General features: G+C 38.2%; 1 protein-coding gene across 4 annotated transcripts in view; it reads right to left on the bottom strand.

Annotated features, from left to right (window-relative positions):
- Positions 1–325: 325 nt before the first annotated feature.
- The window catches only part of AVL9 (AVL9 cell migration associated), a 41,689-nt gene continuing 18,058 nt past the window's right edge, over positions 326–23,956 (bottom strand). For 2 of the 4 annotated variants that reach the window (XM_065055135.1, XM_021284128.2), the window contains exons 4-16: positions 22,680–22,751; positions 21,823–21,912; positions 21,396–21,462; positions 20,679–20,719; positions 19,514–19,552; positions 15,675–15,744; positions 14,527–15,074; positions 11,632–11,766; positions 10,586–10,805; positions 9,157–9,274; positions 8,187–8,240; positions 6,134–6,222; positions 326–4,961 (exon numbers count right to left, since the gene is read on the bottom strand). In XM_065055135.1, the coding sequence (XP_064911207.1) occupies positions 4,867–4,961; positions 6,134–6,222; positions 8,187–8,240; positions 9,157–9,274; positions 10,586–10,805; positions 11,632–11,766; positions 14,527–15,074; positions 15,675–15,744; positions 19,514–19,552; positions 20,679–20,719; positions 21,396–21,462; positions 21,823–21,912; positions 22,680–22,751 (1,638 nt within the window). In that variant the 3' untranslated portion in view covers positions 326–4,866. Of the gene's footprint in view, positions 4,962–6,133; positions 6,239–8,186; positions 8,241–9,156; positions 9,275–10,585; positions 10,806–11,631; positions 11,767–14,526; positions 15,075–15,674; positions 15,745–19,513; positions 19,553–20,678; positions 20,720–21,395; positions 21,463–21,822; positions 21,913–22,679; positions 22,752–23,956 lie in introns of those variants that run through there. The other 2 variants (XR_010470877.1, XM_065055136.1) reach the window with 2 other exon arrangements.

Here is a 23,956-nt window from a genome sequence, read left to right as displayed (position 1 = left end):
AAGCAATTTTGAACCTATGTAGGAGGACTCAACAAGACAGCTGGACTTCCAAATTCCACCACAACGGAGATTAAGCCACCTGTGTACAGATGCTGTGCACATATGATGTCAGCTTGCAGGGAATAAAGGCATCTGAGTAAGGTCCACTATTTAACTGACAGAAGTGATCCATCTCCCTATTTTATTCACGAATCCAAACACTACATCTAATGTTTGGTATAGAATGGGGTCAAGACCAGAAACATCACAGAACTAAAGCTCTGTTCCTGATTTTTGAAGTCGGTTTCTCCTCTACTGTAGTATTAAAGACTCAGAACACCATGAAGCATTTGTCATACATCTTTAATCATAGTACAATAACATAGTGTTTCTGCCTTTAATGAACACTCTCCAAGTTGCCCTTTTTAATGAAAACCAAATACCTGCAAGAAAGTAAAATGACACTGCATGAACAATGTGCTGCAGATTTATCTGTCGATGCGTTCCAACAACTACTTGCATCAGTCAAAAAAACTAAGTTTTAGAGCATTGCAACCGTCTTCTAGGCATAAGCTACGTGTAATTCACATCTGAATGTTCCTCAACGCAGTCACGTTTCCTCCTACTGGAAACGGTGATTTGCCAAGTCATTCTCAGCTAGGTACAGTGACAGTTACAGTAGTTTTCAAGTTTTAAAATAAACTTTTAGTGACTAGCTTGCTATGGCAGAGAGAGCTGGATGTGAAGCAATTAATTTACTCAGCATCCTGATTTTGATGAGATGCGACATTCCCCACGAACGACACACTGTTTTCAAGTTACATCTAGATCAAAACTTTACAGCTGTACCTAAAGTTCTCACGGATGTAACAGAGGTCTGTGACCTACTGAAGACTTCAATCAATTCACAATGAGCCACAACCAACAGGGAATAAAAAGTCACACCAGAGGATCCTCTTGTCCTAAATTTGTGGAAGACACATTTCAAAAAGACTGAGTGTATTACAAGCAGCTACCCATATCAAAACCAGATGCCTGCAATTGTCTTCCAGTGGGATTAATGTCTTAAAATAATACAGCTTTTTGAGCAGCAGAGCTTTAAACAGGCTGGGTGTATTTATTTATTCAAGCAGCACAAGGGAAATCAAATACATTACTTGTATGTTCAATTATCAAGCAACAGTTTCTATGTTTAAAAACTGCATTCACGCCTTCGCTTTTACAATTAAATACTGTCACATTGATTTCTCTGCTTAGTAATAATTTCTATGGAAATCAGAAGCTTGTTTAGGCAAAATACTAAAATTTAATTACAAAAGGTGCTTAAAACAGCTGTGCAAGGTCAAACAAGTGCGATGTACTAGAACACTGATCTAAAAATGATAATTACATTGTGATATTTGAGGAAACTGGTGTCAGATGTGCACAGGAATTAAGGTTATGACATAAAAATGATTGATGAAAAATGCTGAATGTTTTAGCCAAACGAAATACTAGGTCGACAATAGTTAGTCTTGGGGGGCTTGGGGGGACTTAAATCTCAGATCTGTGCTCAATAGGCAGTTCCTCAAATGGTGGCACATAGGAAAAGCAGAGGTTGATTCCTTTGATGCCAGAAAGTTGAGAGGTGCATTACCGCTGTATTACCTGTTCATGCTGCGCCCTGCCAGCCAGCAATGCCCTTGTTTCATACATCACGACAGAGCTGCAACCATCACTTCAGTTGACTCATTTGAGGCACTATCACCAATTGATTTAGGACTCGGTGCATCTTGCGGTGCAGAACTGGATGTCAGGGTCTTTGAAATGGAAGTCGACTGCCTAAATATATCTGAATAAGCAATAATGCTTGCACTGGAAATTTACAAACAGAGGGGAGGAAAATAACTTGTATTTGCATTGGATTTAACTGAAGAGGTTACGACCATGAAATTTAAAAGAGAGCTACATGAACTTAGATGAACCCCAGCAGCTGCATGCCTTCCTTCCTACAGCCCAAAAGTAAGTTTAAGCAAATGTCAAAGAGCAAACACACATTAATGAAGACCACATATTATGAAGATTGCTTCAACTCCACCCACTGCATAAGTCTTAATCACTATATGAGTTTAAATGACAGTCCAACTTGGTAGCAGGATGCCAGTTCTTAAAAAGATGGAAAATGAATACAATTTTCTTATTCCATCATTTGTAAACAAAGGAAAATAGTCTTAATCAGGTTGTATGTTTGGCTCCACAACAGAGACAGCAGGAAGAAGACTGCAGAGAAAGATCTTGCTGGTCTTCTTGCCCATAAGGGAAATACTGTGAAGTTTCATATCATAACAGCATCCCTGTACAAAGCAGCAAGCAGCCATGCATCGGTTTAGCACTGCAGGGAGCACCCCATTCTGCCTCTCCTCACATCCATCTACTGAAAGGAAAAAATATATATATCTATATACATACACATATATAATCAGCTTTCTAAATATCCCTGGGCCAGCAAGGGAGTCTGTGGGAGAAAGGGGAATGCAGAGAGCTAACAAATTTGCTATACAAATTTGGGGCAGAGGAGAATTCTACAGAAGAAACACAGATGAGGTGGTGGGTGACAAAGATATTGAAAAGGGATCCTTGCAGATCCTGTTTCTATGCCTTGCACATGTAAATATCAACCACTGGCCTCACCACTGTGAGCTCCTAAGCCCAGCTTTATCTACTGTGCCTTAAGTTGCTGAAGTTAGTTTTATAGGTGCTTTAAATCCTTTACGCACCCTTAGTCAGTCTTCACTACAACATGAAGCCTGACCACTTAAATCCCATATAGCAGACAATATGTTAGCCATTCCACAAAAGCAAGTAATCATTTTAGATTATTTTTGTATCTGCACACTGAACCAGAAAGCTCCAGACTCATCAGAAATAAATGCAGCCCTAGTCTTATTTCACCAGAGCTCTTCCTGCGTATTAAGTATTACTTAAGTCTTTGGAAAGACATAAATACCTATTACAGAGTTGAGGAATAAACAGAAAAGAGCATCAGAAGTTTTAGGACACAAATACACAAGAGACCAGGAGCCATAGCTGCAGTTCTATAGGTACGTTTTACTTGTATGTCAGAAGCGGTAGATTAGCAGAGCTTTAGAGGCCTTTTTTGCCCTTCTCGAATGAAACTACTGAAACCAGGTGTATACTCCCAGGTTTTCCACGGCTATTCTATCTAGTTTGCACTGGAAGAAAAAAAATGAACACTTTCCACCAGATCCTGTGTTTTTGAATCGCTGTTTGAAGCAATAAAACTGAAAACTAAGTTGTTGAAGAGTAATCACGTGATTCAAGTGCCACTTTTCTACTAGGTTTTCAAATGCACCTAAATAAACGAGAACTTAATTTCTTAAAACAAATTACATTCAAGCCTTCTTGTTTATCTCTTGCACAGCTGCTGTATTTTATTTGAGGAACAGAAGAAATAACCGTGACTTGAAATCTTGGCCCCAGAGAAGAACATGGCAAAATGCTGACAGGTACTGATGAGGCGATAAACAAAAAGCCTTTTACTACAGAAAGTTGGAACGTCTGATAATGTAACGTAGTAAATGTTAACAGCTATTACGTGGGGACGTTAGAAGGCATATAGAGGCACACAGATTGCAAGAAACAGGAAATAATCTCTTTCAGAATCAGGAGGTGTAGGAAGTGGAATACACTTGCATACAGAAGACACCGCATGCATGTTACATACGAAATACACCATTATGCCCCATCTTTTCATATAAACGATTATATTTCTTCATGTGAGGATACGAACCGAGCTGTTTCAGTCACTCTCTCAATTCTAGTGTCACTTTCCTTATGAAAAGAGTAGTTATCCAAACAGAACATTCCCTGAGTCGACACAGAAAATCGATAAAGCTGATTTTCGTTTGGAAGAATCTTCATAACCTTACTGGCAAAAAATAAAAAAAGCCACGCAGAGTTTGCTACTGTGCTAGTTCTAGTTTTAGGAGTTCTTAGTACTTGGTATTTGTATGTACGTAACTACATTGATGGTGTAATTACACCCCAATAGAGCAAGACCTCACAAAACTGTCTATGACCCAATCCCAATTTGGGAGAATTGTGTTGTAATACTTTTCCTGAAGAGATCTCTCCAACTGGAATCCCATTCATGTCCCAGTGTACAAATACAGCCAAATCATAGGCAAAGTTATAAAGCCCTACTGCATAACAACCAGAAAATAGTGACCGTGCAACCATCACACAGATCTGGGGACATAAAGAGAGTTGGATACAGATTAATGCAAACAACTGTAACGTGGCTACAGAGGAGAAAGGAATAAAACCTACTCTGCACCCTACTGATTTTAGCTTGCAGGTGAAAGCAAGAAAGTTCCACCTGCCTTGGAACCCTTTAACGGTTTCCACCATATTCTTTTTGCAGAGATGCTCTCCAATCCAACCTGAAAGAGGAATCAGTATTTATACTCTGCTTATTTCTAACAAGAAATCACAAACATTTGGCTATTTGGATTGAAAAATATAACTAGTTTACATAAATATTTTTAACATCCAAGAAAATGTACAAATCTAAAGTCAAACACGTTTGGCTTGCAACAAGCCCTGTTTGCTAGTGTCTTTATAAAGGCTCAGTTTTAAAGAAAAGTAGTCATTTTAAATATAACCAATATGCTGCAAAGGCCATCCCATTGCATGGAGACACTCACCATTCTTCTATACTTCTAGTGAAACAGAATGATAACATTTCGCGTCTGCTTGCAAGCAACATATACCTTATTTTGGTCCTGTGTAGTTAATTCCCACTCCTATGTTTTGGAGCGGTCTTTTTACAGCTCAGAGAAAGCATTGCACCTGAAATATCCAGCAGCATTCTGAAAAAAACGTAATTTAGTCCCCGAGGCTTTGGGTTGACTGCGTGAAAGTGGAAAACCACGATGACATAGCTGATTTTGCACTCGTGAAGGCTCCTCCGACTGATTGACCTGTATTACAAAATAAAAGAAAGAAGGTCAATAGTGTAGTGTTATCATTACTAAGCTAATTTGGGATTTAAAACCCAAGTCCATAGTAGTAGCTCAGCAGATGGCCTATGTTGTCCTTTGCCCTGGAAGGCCAGTTCCCTCAGTTCCAGAAGGACAGGGAACTGCTGGAGAGAGTCCAGTGCAGGGCAAGAAAGGTGATTAAGCATCTCCCTTATGAGGAAAGGCTGAGGGAGCTGGGTCTCTTTAGCCTGGAGGAGACTGAGGGGTGACCTCATTAATGTTTACAGAGATATAAAGTGTGAGTGTCACAAGGATGAAGCCAGGCTCTTCTCGGTGACAACCAATGATAGGACAAGGGGCAATGGGTACAAACTGGAACACAAAAGGTTCCACTTAAATTTGAGAAGAAACTTCTTCTCAGTGAGGGTGACAGACACTGGAACAGGCTGCCCAGGGGGGTTGTGGAGTCTCCTACTCTGGAGACTTTCAGACCCGCCTGGACGCCTTCCTGTGCAGTCTCATCTAGGTGTTCCTGCTCCGGCAGGGGGATTGGACTGGATGATCTTTTGAGGTCCCTTCCAACCCCTGACATTCTGTGATTCTGTGGTTCTGTGCTTGCCAGACTTCACGCCAAAAGGTGCTCCTTGCCAGTGCATACAACAGGGGAAAAAAAGAGTAGGAAGACTCCCAGTGAATAAAAAAGGAAGCTAAAAAATTCAGCAAAGCTACTCCAGAACAACTATGAGATTCTTCAGTGGGTGAACTCACATTATCTCACACTGCAAGGTGACAATATGGTGTTGTCCCTGTTCAAGTGCAGCAATTGCTTTTCCAGAACATTAGAGACTATTGCGAAACCTGCAGAAACTGAGACAAAGTCTCTCTCTGATTTCAACCAGCTCTGGACAGTTTCAAAGTGACATAAACTGAGAACAGTTCAATGCACAAGGTGACGCTGAGGTCCAAGCAATCCCAGATTACATGAAAACTTTTATCTGAACATCTTGCTTCCCCCATTCATCTCCAGCACAAACTGGAAAATGAATTTACACTAATACCTTTGTTTAGCTACTTCTCTTCCCAATATTACACAATATATAGGGCCTCCAGCAGCAGCTTTACCCCTCAAATGCTGCTTTTGTTTTTGAAACTTGTGTTTGTAAGTTTCTTACCTACAGCTTTTCCTGTCTGTACAACATTCCGGCTGGTAGAAACCATCACATTTCCAATCTTCTTTCCACGTTCGCTGTTCTGCACAGAGCTAAATAAGAGAGATACTGAAGACTGTTAGTTGACTGACTTCTTACTTCCAGGTGTAAATAAAATATAGAGAGTTAAAATATTTATCAGTGCTTGCACAGATTTACATAGCATACATATAGTTTTTTACATATATATGATCAAGCCCATAATTCCTGCCTGCATCTTATCCACATAGATCAGTAAGGCGAGCTTCTCAGAGGAAGAAAAGACACTGTCAGCAAGACAGGAATCAAAACACCCAACAGTTCATTCTTACACAGCACACTTTATACTTTTTCTAAATGTTTAGCAAAATGCATTTACATTCTAAATTACAAAGTCAGATTTGCAGTAGTTTTGAGAAACTTTAGCCCCAATATATAAACTTTAAACAAAACAGTAAGTGCTACTGATCAGTCATTATACTTTTTCTAAATAGAGTTTACTTTGTATCTTGCTCTAAGATTGAATTTTTTATCAAGTACAGTTTACACTCACGCTTTTGTTAAAGAAATGCAAAACGATGACAGACACTACCGTCATTTGGAAAGAAAAGCAGAAAAGCTATCAGTTCTACTGCACAAGCGTTATCACTTGAAAGTAACCTAATTTAATTCTAAATTGTAACATTCAAGTCCACATTTCAGGCTTTGCAAACCCATTTATGTAAAACTTAACAACAGAGCACACCACATTCTTTTTCCACTTTCAAAATTCCAGTGTAGATGCAAAAAGCAGAAAGAATGGAGTACATCAAGAACAAATTTAGGCTCAGTTTGCAAAAGCAAGTCATTTTGATGAGTATCTGATAGCAAAGTCACACCTGGATAATAAAGGCACTGTTGTAAGAATATTTATTATTAGGTATACACTAAGAACTGCTGCTCCTTTTACCATCATTTCAGGCTACTCAGAAGAGTTAACATCCTCCTTTCAAACACAAAAATAGGGCAAGTAAAAGTCTATACACACCTCACATCTTTCAAATGACGTCTTTCTACAAAGACCACCCATTAATAGTAAGAGCTGCTATCAGCATGCACCTTATCAAAGGCAATTACCTCGAGATAATCTTGATGCACTTGCATTCTCAGTCACTACTGTGGAAATTTTATCTGTTATCGATCAGCAAAAGCAACAAAAGGATTCAGCGGGCTGAAGTCTGAACCTTTTTATTCCTCAAGCTGCTCTTCAATGTCTGCAGGTGCTTTAGCTCTACAGTCAAGGCAGGTGCAGAACCACCAGCAAGTATATCTTGCTGATTTATAGGCATATTAACGAACCAGTCCCTGGTGTTTTATGGTCAACACAGCTAAGTGAGAAAACAAGCTATTTTGCCTGGTGCATAAACAAGAAGAAACAGTTAACTGCAAGACTGAATTGTGGCTTCAATAGAGCTGAACACCTATGGAATAACAACAACCACTGAGTTTTAGACCTGAATAAGTTGCTCTCAGCCCTTACGTGTAGTAAAGTTCAGTTGAGTGTGGTGCAGCAAGATATCACGTAAAACTCATTTTAAACTTCTAAATTGAAGAAATGGAACCATCTCTCAGTAAATATGCAGTGAACTTGGAGAATTTTAGAACAATGCTGCATTAAAACACAGCTGATTTTTAAAAAAGCTGTTTTCTCCTAATAATGGGACCTGAAGTCAACATACAAACACTGATGAAAGTTTTAACAGCTTCAGTGTACAATTAAAAAATAAAGATACAAAAGCCTTATAACTGCAATGCACAAAATCAGGGCTCTATTACGTAAAGTCCAACACAAAATAGTGCATTAGCACTGTTTTCCCTATTTCAGGCAAATGTTCTATCTTCAGATGTGGTGATGTTTCACAAGAGAATGCTGAGTATAGTTTCATGTACATGGCCAACTCAAATTTTTATTTTGTTTAGTTCATCACAGCAAAAGTTATATAGTTATTAATATTTGACCACACTTCCAAAGGAAACACACAAAGTACTATATACTTACTGTGACAATCTTAACTTCACATCTGATACAGAGTATTGTCCCTGGAATGGGTGGCTAGAAGAGGAGGAAAAACCCAAGAAAACGTTAAGTATTTATTTTTTCACGATTAATCCACCTCATACAATTATTAGCTGTACTCCTCTCTGCGGCTTTTGTAGCTATACTACTAATCACTTGACAGAAGGTTAGGTCCTAGTCACTATTCAACCTTGGGTTTCTTCTTTACCTGTAAGACACCTTCTATTTACAGACCAGACAGTAACAATCTCTTCATGCTAAGGCAGAAGCACCTCCTAGCAACACAAAGCAAATAAAAAAATGAAAAAAAATCCCATAAGTAGACCTAAAGAGCTTTGTAGGTCTAAAGAAAAACCTTCTTCAGGTTCTACAGCAGCTGACAAAGCCAAAGCAAACAAAACTTCCTGCAATACAGCAACAACCCACGTCAAACTATACTCAAGCACAGCCAACAGTGTTACCAAGCCTCACATCACCTAATCTTTGAGTGAAAATACACATAAAACAATCCAAAGTATAGCAGATGCAACATGAACCAGCCAGGTCCCTCCCATCCTCATAAATGACAACCCTGGACCCAGCTATTCCCTGGACACCTGGAAGTAATTAATAGCAAGTAGAACCATCTGAGGATGATTCCTGAGGAATGACAAACTTTTTATAGCCGGGGACAGCCAATAATGAACTTGCTCAAACAAGCTTCACTTCTCCTGACTCTGGATATATTATTCTTCATAAAACTATAGCCCAGAATTAGAGTAAGGTACAAAAGAACAGAAATACTTGGTTTCTGTACTTAGAGAATAGGGCCCCAAAGTTTCACCATTGAGGCTTTATAGGAGGAACAAGGGGAATGCTGTAATTCTACAGAACGGTGTGCCTGACTACACATGCTAGGAGGTCTCCATATTAAATATTTAAAATAATAATAATAATAATAAAGTTTCCTTACCTAGAATTTACCTCTGCAATAGCTGGATGCTTGTTGCTATTCCATACTCTGTAGTTGTGGGTATTTTTCCAGGCTGCTACAAATGCGATTCCAAAGTCTGACAAAGTCTTTTCATTGTCTGTTAAATTAAAGATATGAATTTGCAGCAATTCATTAGAGATGCAATACAAGACAAATTACTCTTTTTCTTCTAAAAAAAACCTGAATTTTTCCAGGGTCTTCTCAAAGACAAGTAAAATTCTAGCACCAAGAACTGACAAAAAAACCCCACCCCCCCCAACCCCCAAACCAACAACAAGACAGCTTAAAAAAATACTTTGATTTTTAATTTGTTTCTGAAGTTCTAAGTAAAGAGCTCATCTGGAAAAATAAGAAAAATTCATCCAAACATAGGCCTCAACTTATTTCCTGGGCAAAGACAGGAAAGGGGAGAGAATGGCCACATAGCAACTAAAACCAAAAACATCATTTGCATTCGTCTTTGTCAGATACACTGGGCTTTACTGTACTGTGTTGTTACTCAATCAGATTTAGTAAACCTCAAATCCACTCCAAAACTCCAATATCAATATAATAATATCCCCTTTAAAACGCTGAAGAGTATAGCAAATAATTTTAGAGCCATCCAGTGAAGTAGCAGGAGTTTCCAGAGAACCCTGACATTTCCTACCGACCAGGTAATCACTTTAAAATATTAAAGTTGTCAATGAATTTAACATCTCTCAGACTTTAAAATCAAGTTCTCAATCCCATGTTTTCTCACAACTACCTCAGAACAATATCTGAATAGTTAACTGATGTGAATAGAGAATAATCATGATGAGAATTGAGCTAGCAGGGTCAGTGCTGGGCAAACTAAACATTTTCCACAAATAAAACACTGACTCTTTTAGTTATATTTATGCACAAAAGGCTGGAACATAGAGAATACCCTCTGAGTTAAGACAAGAAATGTTGAGCTTCAGAAAACACAAGCTTATAGATTCTCTAGATAACACTTTTCACCTACGTGAATCCCTAATTAAGACCATGGCAGGAAGGGAAAAAGATGGAACAGCCTAGTAAAACTTTTTCAAAGTAGCCACTTCATGTCTCCTTGAACCCAAGTAGTTCCCCAAAATTAACTTCAGGTTGCAACAGAGTCTCTAAGAGAACCCAGTTTGTTAAGTCTCATCATATATGGCGTTTCACGTACTTATGAGGAAAGCTTAATTAATTAAAGAGGAGAGAATCAAAATGTCTGTAAGGCTGTGAAGTAAGAATTAGGAATAAGCTTGCCAAGGAACAACAAGGATGGCCAAGGAGAACCAAACAAGCAGCCTAAAATGAAACATTAAGCAGAGGGAGATCCAACGACAGGCCACATGCTTAACGCAACAGAGCAAATGGTTATTACGCCCACCCGCATCTCAGTCCCTAGACAAGGTACCTGGTTGCATCACAGCAGCGAGCAGGGCATGAAGATAAGCACTGAACTGAGCCCTGATCCACTCATCTCCTCCTTCCCAACCAGTGCCGTCCAGGAAAACGTCGTCTCTGTTCTCAGTTACGTGCTTCACCAAGTAATCCGCAAACCGGAGGTCAGCAGTTGTTGGGTTCAGGATCTTACGGAGTTCTGGGTCGTGGATTTGTACATGGGCATCTTCTATCTGTTTGAAATAATTCCAAGGGTAAACATTTATCTAAATAAAACTGCTTATGTATGCTACTATATATTGCTACCTAAATTTAAACCCACAGTCTCTCAAAATATCAAGAAGAAACAAATGGCCCAAAGAATAATGAATTAACTGTTCTCAGAAAGTCAGATACTGCTCTGATATAACCAGAAACAGATAGTCTTCCTGGCACACAGTAAAACCTGCTTATTTGACAGGATTTGGCAGGGCAGTTTGGTGCTCACATGTATTTCTCTAGAGGCTCTTTGATCATCACTTCACTATATTACGTTGGTTACCCATATGTAGCTATCTTAGGTTACCAAACACTGATTATATAGTTGTATCGATACACTAGAAATCACAGTGTTTTCCTAAATACTTTTTTTTTTAACATCTTGATTAAATCAGGAGGAAGTCAATAGCAATGTGCTTTATTATCTAACTCTATCTGTTCCTCAGCAGAATGCAATTATTTTGGAAGACCTTATTACAAAGCCATGAAAAAAGCCCGTGACATGAAAAGTAAAATTATACCAGCAACAAAATAAATATTTAAGAAGTGCCCTGCAAATAAAAATATTGGATATAAGAATATACAGAAAAACATGTATAAATTTTGCATAGTTTATCTAATCCTATCCTAACAAATGATGCAAATTCAATAAGCTTCTGCATTTAAGAATTTATCTCATAGGGAAGTAATTCAAAATTTGGGCATCAACGTGAAACTTTAAAGCTGTATTTAAAATGTGATCTCTGCTTCCCCCCGAACCCTTCTCCTCAGTTCAAGAAGTTCAAATGCAAAGATTCGTACTTCCACAATCGCATCACTCAGATACTTCTGCTGACGGAACAGGATGTTGGTGGCTCCTGCAACAAAGCCGCGGACTGTCACATCTGACAGGAGATGATGCTGCTGCAGTGCCATGTATGGCAAACAGAGGTACCCCTGAAATAACAGAGATATTTAGAAAATTAACATAAGGCAAAAAAAAAAGTCTATATTCAGAGTTTTGCCTAATAAAAACCAGCACATTCGACCTTGGTTATTACAGTTTCAGCCAAGATTATCTATTGTTTTTTTACATCTGCAAAGCAAAGCAACCAGATTCCACATCAACTACATTTTTCAAGAGGTTGTGTTGCCTTTCTGTTTCAGGACCGAAACTGAAATACAGTGCAGAGGACAGGAATCAAATGGCATTCATAAAGCAACAGAATAAGAGTGACAGCTCAGGTCAGTTCAGAGACAAGAAGTCAACAGAGATAAATATTCATCTATCCACTTGCATGCCATGGTGTCTTCTGGCACTCCTGAGGTACATAACCCAGGAAAGCTACAGCCTGCTCTCCAAACTTTTAGGTGGAGATTTCCAGGCTCCAGAGACAGCAATTGATTTTGGATAAGCATATGCACGTTTGCTTTTAAGAAAGAGCAGCACAGAAAGCAGCACACTCTGCTTTTTAGCCACTCCATGCTTGTAAATTAATCTGGTATCCTACATTCCAATTATAAATAAACCCCAACAAAACGAACATGCTAAAAAAAGGCTTTGAGGTAAGTCATTGAGAGATCATTGAGAAGCAGTTGTAGGTATTGTAATTTTCTTTTTAACTACAGGATCAACATACCCCTGAAGTCTAACACAGAAGTCTAATTCCAGCTGTTCTACTGCATAAAGCAGAAAAGCAATTTATTCACTAGTAGAAACCCAGAAGGGTAACAGACAGAAACAAAAAGCACGTGCACTTTATCACACAGTACATGGTAACTGGAAACACATGGAGGACAGGAGCACAACTATTCCCTTTTGTTCTATCAGACACAGGGATGACTTTCCAGATGACAAGCACTTATCAGTTGAAAACAAACAGCCTGTGTCAAAGGAACAATGGTGCTTTGAGAGGAATCACCAACCTAAAATGGAAAATTTTCAAAAAATATAGCTTAAGAACCTGGCAAATGATGGTTTATTTACTGCATATTCAAGTAGCAAAGCCTTAGAAATTTTTCACTATTTAAACTGTCAGTTCCCAAATTCACATTTCTCTAAGTATAAAAGTTTTATTTCCATAAACACGTTTCATTCATTTTAGAAGAGTGCAAATGAAATGAGTATTAGATCTTACAGAACTGGTATTGAAGAAACAAGTATCACAACCTATTTTTTCTCATGCTTGTGCGTACTTGGATAATGTATTATGCCATCTGGCAAAATCTCCTCCCATTCAAATTTGTCAGATTTATTAGTCTTTCCATGGCGTGGCATAAAACAACTGTGAGATGAGAGCTCTAAAAGAGAATTAAACTTTCCAGTAAGTGGTTAAACTGTAACTTCAAATCACATTTTTCTGATAACTTAGAGATGTAAGCCTTTTTCTGCTTCAATTACATTGGATGAACTCAAATGAAAAGTGCCTGTGTGGGACAGAAGGTAAACACATAGAAACTGTCAGCTTCCTTGAAACTGTTTACTTTTCCATTTTATGAGCTCAGTAGCAAACTAAGTTTGCACTCGTAGGCTCCCTTATCAATTATTTTCTTCTTGCTTTCAATCTAGTATTTTCAATAGAACCGGACTAAATACAATTTACAGGCTATTCCTTCCATTAGCAGACCATAAGGACAAACACCAGACTGCAGATCTTTGTTGAAAAAGCGTTTCTAACCATGACGTGAGGAAATACAGGGCAATGACATTTGAGCTGCTCACTTGGGTCCACACAGTGTCCTGTTTCCAATGAAAGTTATTGTGAGAAACACAATCATCAAATACAGTGTTCTGCTGGGAAATGCAAATCAGCACCTCCAAAGGAAGAAACACCACTTCGAGCCCCCATCAGCTCGAGGAAAGAAATCCAAATCATCTACTTTCTGGGCAAACATTCATCTAAAAGGTTATTACATTAAAAACAACCAAAAAAAACTTCTTTTACTGACAAAACTGTGTTTTAAAGGGACTAATTTTCCTTTTTTTTTTTAATAAATGGGAAAACAGCCCTAGGAAATGTATCAGAGTCCTTACAGAGACTCTGGAACACCTGGAGTTTTTAGGCATCAGGACAAGCCTAAAATTCAGCAGCTCACCACCATGCACAGGGAAAAAGACACAGGCAACCAGGAAGAGCTATCATGTAAAGAAGGGTGAAATTTTATATATATATATATATTTATATGAAAATGTTGTGTGTGTGCATATGTACACACACATTTATATACATATTTTCTGCATATGTACACACACATTTATAAATACACATATATATATAAATTAAGGAGCAAAACACAGGCTTAGGTGTCAGCTAAAATACACCTTAGTTTAGATTACGGTATGTAAACACTTCTTAAGTACTCTGATCTTTCCCCATGTAGGTTAGATCAACAATTCTTCAGAGTAAAACAGTAGTTACTGATACATACCATTTATTATCCACAGTGGGGTTTGCAGGTTACCAGCATGTAGACTTGCAAATAGTATGTAAATATACATATGAAAGAAAAGTGGAGTGCTTGCGTGTGTGCACACACCTCCAGACGTGCACTTGTGCTTTCCACCTGCCTGGGAACACAGCCACTTGCCAGAGACCGTACTTACATGTTCTGTAGCAGCCTACTGTCCATTTGGAGTTGGGTAACCAAAATTATTAGCCACTTCTGGAAAAACAGATGTCCTTATGAGTTACCAGGTATCACGAACAACATGTTTACCTTTGTAAAAATAGCCAACGGCATACCGTACTGGTCCTCTTCCAACCCAGATATCAGCCCTGGAGCCAGCACCGCGTGTCCTGCGTTTGCTTGGGGCTGCACGGTGATGGGAAGGCTTTCGGAGCTCAGGCCTTCGCTCGGAAGATTTTCAGCCTGTTCGGATGCTGTATTTTCACGTTCTCCTTCTTTTGAATTAGGCTGCTCCAAAATGCCAGGATCTAAGGTCTCCCAGTCACTTTCAGAGGACGCTGGAGAAGCGCGTGAAGGAACTTTCAAGCGTTGCACAGTATCGTTGGAGGTCTGAGCTCCATTGCAAGTCTTCTCTGATGGGGAGAAAGGCACCTTCGCTTTTTGACCTTCAAGTGAACGGTTTCCTGCCATCCTCCTGTCTTCCCTTCCCGTTGCTAAGTTTGTATTTGAAGTATGAGCAGCAGACGCAGAAACAGAGTCACTTAACCATGGTGTATCTTCCTGCAATCCAGCATCCTCTGATATGCTCTTTCTTGGTCTGTAGTGAGAGCTGTCAGTAAGACCATGTTCAATCATACCTGGAAAGCAATAGCAGGCACAAATATCAGCATCTTAATAGAAATGTAAGTAACTTTTGTTAAAGCAAACGAACAAAGTTCTCTTGTTTGCATAGTAGAAATCACATATTTTAAAACACTTTTTTTGGGAGAAGGAGGTGTTAAAAAGCAAACCCCCACATTTTCGCTCCTAAAGAATCTGCCTCAGCTTTTTTTTGCTATGAGAAGACCGGATAGATCCTAAGAATTAGCAAGGTTACAGGTTTTGGTCATGTGGGTTTTTTTGTTTGGTTGTGTGGGGTTTCTTGTTTGTTTGGGGTTTTTTCTTTCTTTTTTTTTGAAGAGAGCATGTAAGAGAGAGGTGTGTGTTTTTTTACGAAATTTAACAGGAATCTGTGACTTATTCAGAGTCCCGTCTGTGTTACCCACAGGCACACCAGAAGATCCAGCAGCTCAGATAAGCACAATACATAACCCATCGAGTGCAAATATTAAATGTTAAGATACGTGTAGATAGTACCTGGCCATGCACACAAGTCACACATTTTTCAGGCAACATACCAACATAACTTTATCTCAGCTATCACCAGAAAGTATATAAAAATAAGTCCAAAATCTTACCGGGAAAGAGGGACAGGACAGTCATCAGAGCTCCCACCAATCTATTTACTGGAGAAATATAAAACAGCACCTGGTGACAGAAGAAAGGAGGGTTAGGGGAAGAGAGTGTTGCAAAAGAGGAAGGGGAAATTAGGGAGGAGAAAATAAGAAAACTAACATTACACTTAAGTGTGACAAAGACAGAACATACGCAAACTGTCCAAGGCATTGCTTTGTTATTTTAGAAAGCCTGCTTACCAACAAAAGCTCTTACAACAGTTCAAAGGAAATATTTAAATATATCTATCGTATCCTTATGTATATAGTAATATTTGCAATATATATGTTGTATATATACATGTGTGTGTGACATATACTTGTCAATCATTCAGATTTTTCTGTCAGTCAGACTTTTTTCCCGAATTGACCCAGTTACTGAATGACTGACAGAAAAAAAGTTATTTCTGACATGTTGCATAAATTCTTTTTCATTTGTAGTACATTAAAATCCCTGTTATAAATCAAAGACGCCAAATCATCCCCACTTCAGAATTCTGACAAATACCTATGCAGAAACACCTCTTCCAAGAAAGTATATTAAAGGTGTGCAGATAAATGAAAAACAGGATAAACGCAGCATGCGTTTATTATAGGTATCTTCCTATTATTAGAAAAAAAGTTTTGTGGAAGATATGACTGACATTAAGTTTGGCAAAGCACTTAAGGCATAACATGGGAAATCAGAATCTCCTTAATTAAATCACAGACTGGTATTAGTTAGGAATTCAACAAGGGGGTGTCAAAGGCTAACAATGAAAGAAGAGACACAAGGCAGACTGAATATTACTACCGGAGTTCCTCCCAGACGGGCCTTCAGGGGAGAGGAGGACAAGACAGAAAAGAAAGAAAAAACAAAACAAAAAAAGCCCCACAATCAAACAACAACAAAAACCCACCAAAAAACAAAACAAACCAAACCCAAACAAACAAAAAAACCCAATCCCAAACCAGAAAAACCCCACAAAAGTCAACTTGTTTAGCAATGCCACTTCTACATCCTCAAGCAGCACAAGACTAGGAAAAAATACACGATCATTACAAGGAATCAACAATGCAAAGGAATCCAGAATAATCTAACTTGATGACTTTACAGGACACTTTAACAGGCATATAATTACATTAAAAGTGCAAGTTTGTGGACTCAGACTTAATCAAAGACTTGTGTTTTAAGCCAGGAAGACACTTCAGAAGTGACTGATGAATAATAACTCATGTTCCGCTACTATTCGCAAGTCTACAAGTTGGTGAATTGATGGAACCAAGAGAAAGACCCATGCAGTCCAAATGATGTTTAATGGTACTTCAGCTGGAAACAGACTATGGATATTATCTTGCACAATTTTTCTCTTTTCTGTGTTCAAGATAGGTGAATTACAACAGCCACAGAAAAAGCACAATGAGAAGAACAAGAAGGTCACCTGAGGAAAGAATTTTGGCTGACTCAGTGGGAATAAAAAAGTCTGACTTCTTTTAAATACAAAAGTCTAACTTCTTTTAAGATGCTGCTCTAAAATGCATGTATGAAAGATGCATTATATAATAGCAATGAACTACAACAGAAACCCCGTGATACCCCTACCAGCCAAATGTGTTTTTAAGTCTACAGAATTAATTCAGCCTATGAACAGGTACCTTGTTTTCAAGAAATCTGTTCCACTCTAGGTTTTTGTTTGGGAATCCCACTTACTTAAGCTGATGACTTTTTGTATTTGTTCCATCAAGTCACTCTGCCATATTTTCATCTGTACGGGTGCACACCTCCTACCCCTCCCAACCCCATTAGATGGCCTATGACATCTACATCAGGAAACTGGGTGGTCCTAGCAGCAAGTCAGATGATGATCATCTGGAAGTAGTCTGCCAGCCCAACAATAGCTGAGAGGTGAAAAAAAATTCCCTTTGCTTGTGGAAAGGCATCAACCAAGTTTCTAAGGATTAAAGGAAATCAGTCTGTTGCAATGAAGCATTTTTCAGCTCAAGGAAAATTGGCTTTACTAGTGGCTTCTTGCACATTATATTTAAGGTCTTTGAACACGCAGATTCCCACAGTTATTCCAGACACTTAACATCTGCTAGAAAACTGGCAGTGCCAGAAAACCAAAACGATTCCTTTTGAAATAGCAAGTGTTGTCTTCCTGTTTGATCTTAGGGAAAAAAAGCAACCTGCAGGTTTATTCAATAAGCATCCAGTTATTTTTGAAACTATTTCATGTGTTTGAATCATATGAACATGCTTGGGAAACCCTCCCTCTCCGTCTATGCGTTTGTGTCTTGTGGTTTAAGCGGCTTCAGAAAAGAACTGCAGCTCAGTAAAGTATTTTGTTTATGTATGTCCAAGTGCTAAACTGATCTGATGAAATGCTACCATAAATTTTCAAACAGATCAGTAGAGATACTTTACGAAACCTTAACTGGAAAATATTTTTACACTTATGGTTACAAAAAAAAAAAATAGAATCAATGTAGACTTTCAGACTATATCAAGTTACTTTTAGGAAAAAACTTGCATATTGAGCCTTGATTACATACATTTCTACACATGTACTCCTGCTATTTCACAATAATATTTTCTCAAGCATACCTTTTCCATATAGCAGTCTTCAGCATATGGCTTTTTAATGCAGAAACTGCATTTATTCTCATCAATAAATACTTAAAACTCTCAAGGTACATCTGACCTAGAGAGTTAAGTGACAAGTGCAAAAGCTTTTTAGAAGCCGTTACTTCTACTTTAACAGCCATACTTGTTGCCTCACAAAAGAAACCTAGGCCTTGGATATAGATTTAAAAAACAAAACAAAACCAAACAACACCAACCAAAAAAAACCCACAACTGTTTCAGTATCTTACAGATTAAGTCCTACTGACTTTCTAGGTGCAGCTAATGCAAAATTCTAATGTTCCTCCTCAGTACTCTGAAGAAGATGGGTTTTACCACAGCAAATTCACTGAAGAAAAAGTGAAACTGAAACAAAACTTTAAACAAAAATGATAAAAAAGCAAAACAACAACAAAATATCCTTGCATAAACGTGTCTGGGAGCTGATACATAGTCATTTTACTGAAAGTTCTTAATCCAGGGTATTAATACGTACACGGAAGAAAATAAACCTATCTACTATCTCGCATCTGCTTGCATATTTTGCATATTGCACTTAAATTGCTAAGATGGCATTGCTTCTGATGCAGTAAGATAGCCCAGAGCAAACACTGAGCCTGGAATTCAACAGTTTTTACCAGTTCGTAAGCTGAGTTCAGCCTGACCTAACAGATAGGGCTCTTCAGCTCATGTCCTGCAGGTGTCCCTGTAGGCTAGGTCTGAAGGACACTTCCAGCACTCATCTCCTTTGGTCTGTCTCTTTGAAGCCTGAACCAGAAGTTCTACCCCTGTAGAGCTGTACATACCCTTTTAGGTAACAGCATTTCCTATTGGTTCCTTCACACAGGTACCTATTTGCATTATGTGTATCCTTTCCTATCTTTTATGATATGTTTTATGATATGTTTTATGATAAGTTTTCCTACTCACATTTAATCACATTTTACTTACTGTGTCTGGGACAGCTATTAGTAAGGCTGACTGCGGACAGAAGAGGAGGATAATTTATGTCAACAGACAGCAGTTACTTTTAGCATCGCTTCCCAATTTATATATTGATGCAAAGTTGTTGATATGACTTCAGATACTTTTATTTTACTTTGATTTGGTTTTCACTAATATATTCTACATAACTTCATATGTAAAAAAAAAAAAAATTGCATTTCTATTCAATTACCTGCCTCAGCCTACAAAACGTTACCTTTTTCTCCAGAAGAATCAATTTAAAAAGGATCAAGACCTGAAAAAAACACAGAAAGGAAAAACATGATGAGTGAACTGGTGCCATTTATCAGAACAATGTGCAAGTATGATCTCTTATTCAAGATTTCATGTTACAACACTGCAATCACTGCATAGTTGTCAAATGATCAAACACATTTGACCAGTGAAAGCCACTGTTCCAATATCCTTTCTCCACCTGAACACTCATTTTAAAATAGCATGAGATGCACAGAGAAAAACCTGTACAAACAACATTTGTGTAGTTTGAATCATACAAAGCTTATAAGGAAGAAAAGCTGGGTAATTCCAGAATTTATAAAAAGAGCAAACTGAATAAGAGAGTTACCCTCACAAAAACACAGAAAAGAATTCTGCAAAACACCAAGAATATGATTCACCTCATCTAGTCTTAGGTATCCACAGATGAGGCATCTAGATTAGAGGTGGCTGTCCGGGCTCTCTATACTCAAATTAAAAAAACAGATGCTTCTGGGGGCTGACTGCCAAACACCTGAAGTTAAACAAAAATGAGTTCTACCCCAATAATCTACTGAGCAGGCAAAAATACCCCATGAAATCCAGTTTCTCAAATTTGTTTCCTTGATGCCTATCAGTTAATAAAAGACTCTAAATGCTATTTATACATTAGGTATACGATCCACACTCAATTTCAATAGTTGTTAGAGAAAAAGAGAGGTGCAAGTTCCCTCAGGTTCTATGACGGCAGGAGCTGCAAAAACTACAAGATACAGGGAAAAATGCTTTGAGTTGTATCTGCACGGACTTTTGACATATTCTTCTTTCACATCCATCTGATAAGAAGCAGGAAATAGAAACAAGACCATAACTGAGATGACCACTTGCACTTTGGGACAGGCCTAAAGAAATGTCACACAAACCTAGAAATCTCCATGGAATCCAGCAAACAGACAAAACTTCTCAGTCTGGAACTTACTTTCACTGAAGTTACGTAGGCAAAGGGGAAGGGAAATCAGAAGGCTGGAACCAGAAGTACTTAGGAAATAGTCTTCTTACTCCCAGCTCAGGTATGTCTAGACATCTTTATTTTTCAGTTCCTCACAAAGCATTTTACCCCACAAAATTGGTACTGTAACCTGATATATCTAGTAGAGAATGCCTACCTTGTGTCTAAAGTGAAGAACAAGATCCCGAGGAGACAGACCTGAGATACCAAAAAAGAGAGCAATTATTACAGTTCAACAGCTAGTAGAGATACTAACTTACTCCTTGCCACCATTTTTCAGGGGAAGGGGACACATATTATGCATTCTATGTGAACCCAGTTACTTCAACAGCAGAACTCATACAAATTCTCACTTTTGAGTGAGAGCATGAGTTACATCTACAATGGAGACAATAATAATGTGAATAGTCACACTCTGAGTTACTCCTGTTGGCTGTTACAGAGCATTATGGGAATGTTCAAGTAAATACTACATTGTACATTCAGAAAACACAAGGAAGAGTCAGAATCAACTGCAAGATATCCCAGACAACAAGTAAATGAAAGCTTGAGCACCCCACACCATCAAATGGTTCCACCTAAAAAATACGAAGGTACTGCTTCCCAAAAGCAGCCAAGCAGTCGCTTGTCAGACTGTTAGGTCAAAAGGTAACATGTCTTTCAACTCACAACTAACTCCTACTACGAAAAAAACACTATATTTATTTGACAGTTATTTAAATCTGCTAATAAAGAAATGCATAACAGAATAGTGTGCAGGCACACAGACCTCCGTTGCTTAATCTGTTAATGCACATAAACAAATCAGCTCGGGAAGGGGATGTGTTGATAAGCATAACATTATCTCCGCTGCTTGTACAAAAAAGTCACTTACCAAGATAAACTTGTGACCCTTCTAGCAAAGTACTGCCCAAGGAACTATTCATATGATCATAAAGTTCCTGTAAAAGTTAAAACACAGGCAAAAAAAACCCAGAAGCTGTTAATGGCACATGGCCACACAAAATCCAGAAAAAATAAAGTTCACTTATTCAAGGATTTCAATATCTTACCCCAGAAAGTAAAATTTCACTAATGGAGTCAGTGGAGATACAGGCTGCCAATATTGTATTTCATTACAAATCAGAAAGTTGACCTTCTGTCAGAGTAGGGTAGTTCATTTAGCTCACATTAAGTTACTACAAGAGCTGAATAACTGAGTGACCTGTGCAAATGGAATATTTGAGCACCAACTAAAAACACTTGTGTTCACAGCCATATACTGAAAGCTTTGTTCCCTGTGGCTGTTACTTAAAAGTTACCTTTAGAATTGAAATTTGCGAGAAGTCTTTTTCTTCAAAGTACGCATGTGTGATGAGTTGCAGCTTTGCCTGAAGTAACCCATACAAAGGCTTGAAAGAAAAACAAACACAAAAGCAAGAGAAGAAAACTTGGTTAGTCATTCATTTTGAACTTTAATCTCCCATTCTTACCTTGCAATTAGACACATTATTACACACAGAGTTCATGGAGGGTCACTCCTGAGTTGCTAATTCCCAGTGCCTTTGTCCTGCGCTCATTTTAAGGGACAGTGACTATTTTCTTTCCATTTGCACATACCATACAATCACTGAACATCTTTCTGGAAAAGTACTTTCCTGCTTTAACACTGCTTGTGCAACTCCAGTAACAGTTCTTTCTTCAGCTTTAAGCACAGAATTTGTTTTCCCTGCCTGGTGACCAGTGACTTCGCTAAACAAGTGGAAAAAAAAGATATTCCTTCAAAACAAGAGTATGTTGACTGTATGACTATCTTAAAACCACTTTCATAATTGCCAATAGCCACTCTCTCCAGTTATTGTAATGGCCAGCCACTCAATCTTACTACATGAAATAAAGTTCGTAGTACTTAAGAATAATCCAAAGTGCAAATAGATATCCCGGTCTCTGACAACAGGAAGATAATTTTACAATTACTCTTAAGAGGAGATAACAATTCAAGGCCACACACTCAAATGCCATAGCCTTCCCATTCAATTTTACTTCAGTGTTTTGTTACCCTCTGCAATGATTTAGAGAGAGATGTCGGGAGCCAAAAGTTCCAAATAAGAACATGGAAAACAAATTATTTTTAATTTGTTATCTGAAAGCACTTTGGGAGTTAAAGAAACATTCTTACCAGCTGACTGAGAACACAGACACTTTTCTGTACCGTTTCTCGGGTGATATCTGCTTGCCGTACTTTCAATGCCTAAGAAACAGAAGCATTACAGTATTTTTACCCACACACAATTTCAACAAGAATTCTTTCACAGGTCTAGTTGCCACATACCACCCCTTTATTTAAACAAAAACCTAAGACTGACTGCCTCCATAGCCCTTACTAAGAATGGTCATAACACTGGCATGTCAGAATTGTGTCTCATCATAGCATGCACAGCAAAGATTGAAATACAGCTGTGGTGACAGGCAGAGGACTGATAAAAGACACTAGCATGACAAAAAGGCAATAGTCCTGGAAAAGGTAATTGCATTTTATCTCAGGGTAACGTAACTGAAGAGAAGCCACAACACCACTCATTCTTCTCTAATGCTATCTATGAAAATGGACCACATTGAAAAGTCCTTGCCTATCAATTGTTTGCTTTATACTTAAGGATTTTATTTGAGCTACCCATAAAATAAGAGAGGTGTCATCTGCAGAATCAGCTACATTCTCAGCCAGACCAAACGGTCCCAGCACTTAACAGCAGACCTACAAAGGGTGTGAGCAGAAGTACAGTCAAGTGATTCACTTAATTGTACAAAACAGCAAGCGTGCAGACTGCAGCACACACATCAAAAAGGAGAGACAGAAAGAGTGCTCGGGCTGTCAGATGAAACACATTGGTTTAGATTCCACTTGTTCCAAAGAGTTTATTTTAAACATCTGTTTATCTTCTTAATTGGTTACTAAACAGCATAAACTGGAATCAAGAGCACCACAAAGCCAAGTTATTGTATAAATAGATCAAGACTCTAATCACAGAATGCAGTGAAAACTGGCTGCAAAGACAGTGAGTGAACTAAAATCAACACGGATTTAGTTCAAAAGAAAAGGAATTAAAATTTGCATGTGTAAAATTTCTCCTATAGCGTAAACAGGAATTTGAAATATAATCAAGGTATGATTAACTCTAAAATGGCATATAGTTTACATCTTCTGAATACAAGACTCATTTAAAACTCAAACCCACATGGCATTCCAGATTCCTGGCATTTCACTGGAAAAGGGGTTAATTTTTAAATAAATTTGTAATAACTTCTCAATTTTAAGTGCACAGATCATACTCCTGCTACTATTTTGGAAATATGGGCAGATTCTAGTAGATAATTTCCTCAGTGTGATCATGTGCACACTGTAGCTGTCATCAGTTTTTCAGCTTTACCGCTAAAAGCTCTGAATCGGTAAGCAGC

The sequence above is a fragment of the Columba livia genome, chromosome 2, assembly GCF_036013475.1.
Source record: "Columba livia isolate bColLiv1 breed racing homer chromosome 2, bColLiv1.pat.W.v2, whole genome shotgun sequence".
In the NCBI taxonomy this organism is placed as follows: Eukaryota; Metazoa; Chordata; class Aves; order Columbiformes; family Columbidae; genus Columba; species Columba livia.
Note: the sequence above shows the minus strand (reverse complement) of the source record. Positions and strands in the feature narration are given on the sequence as shown.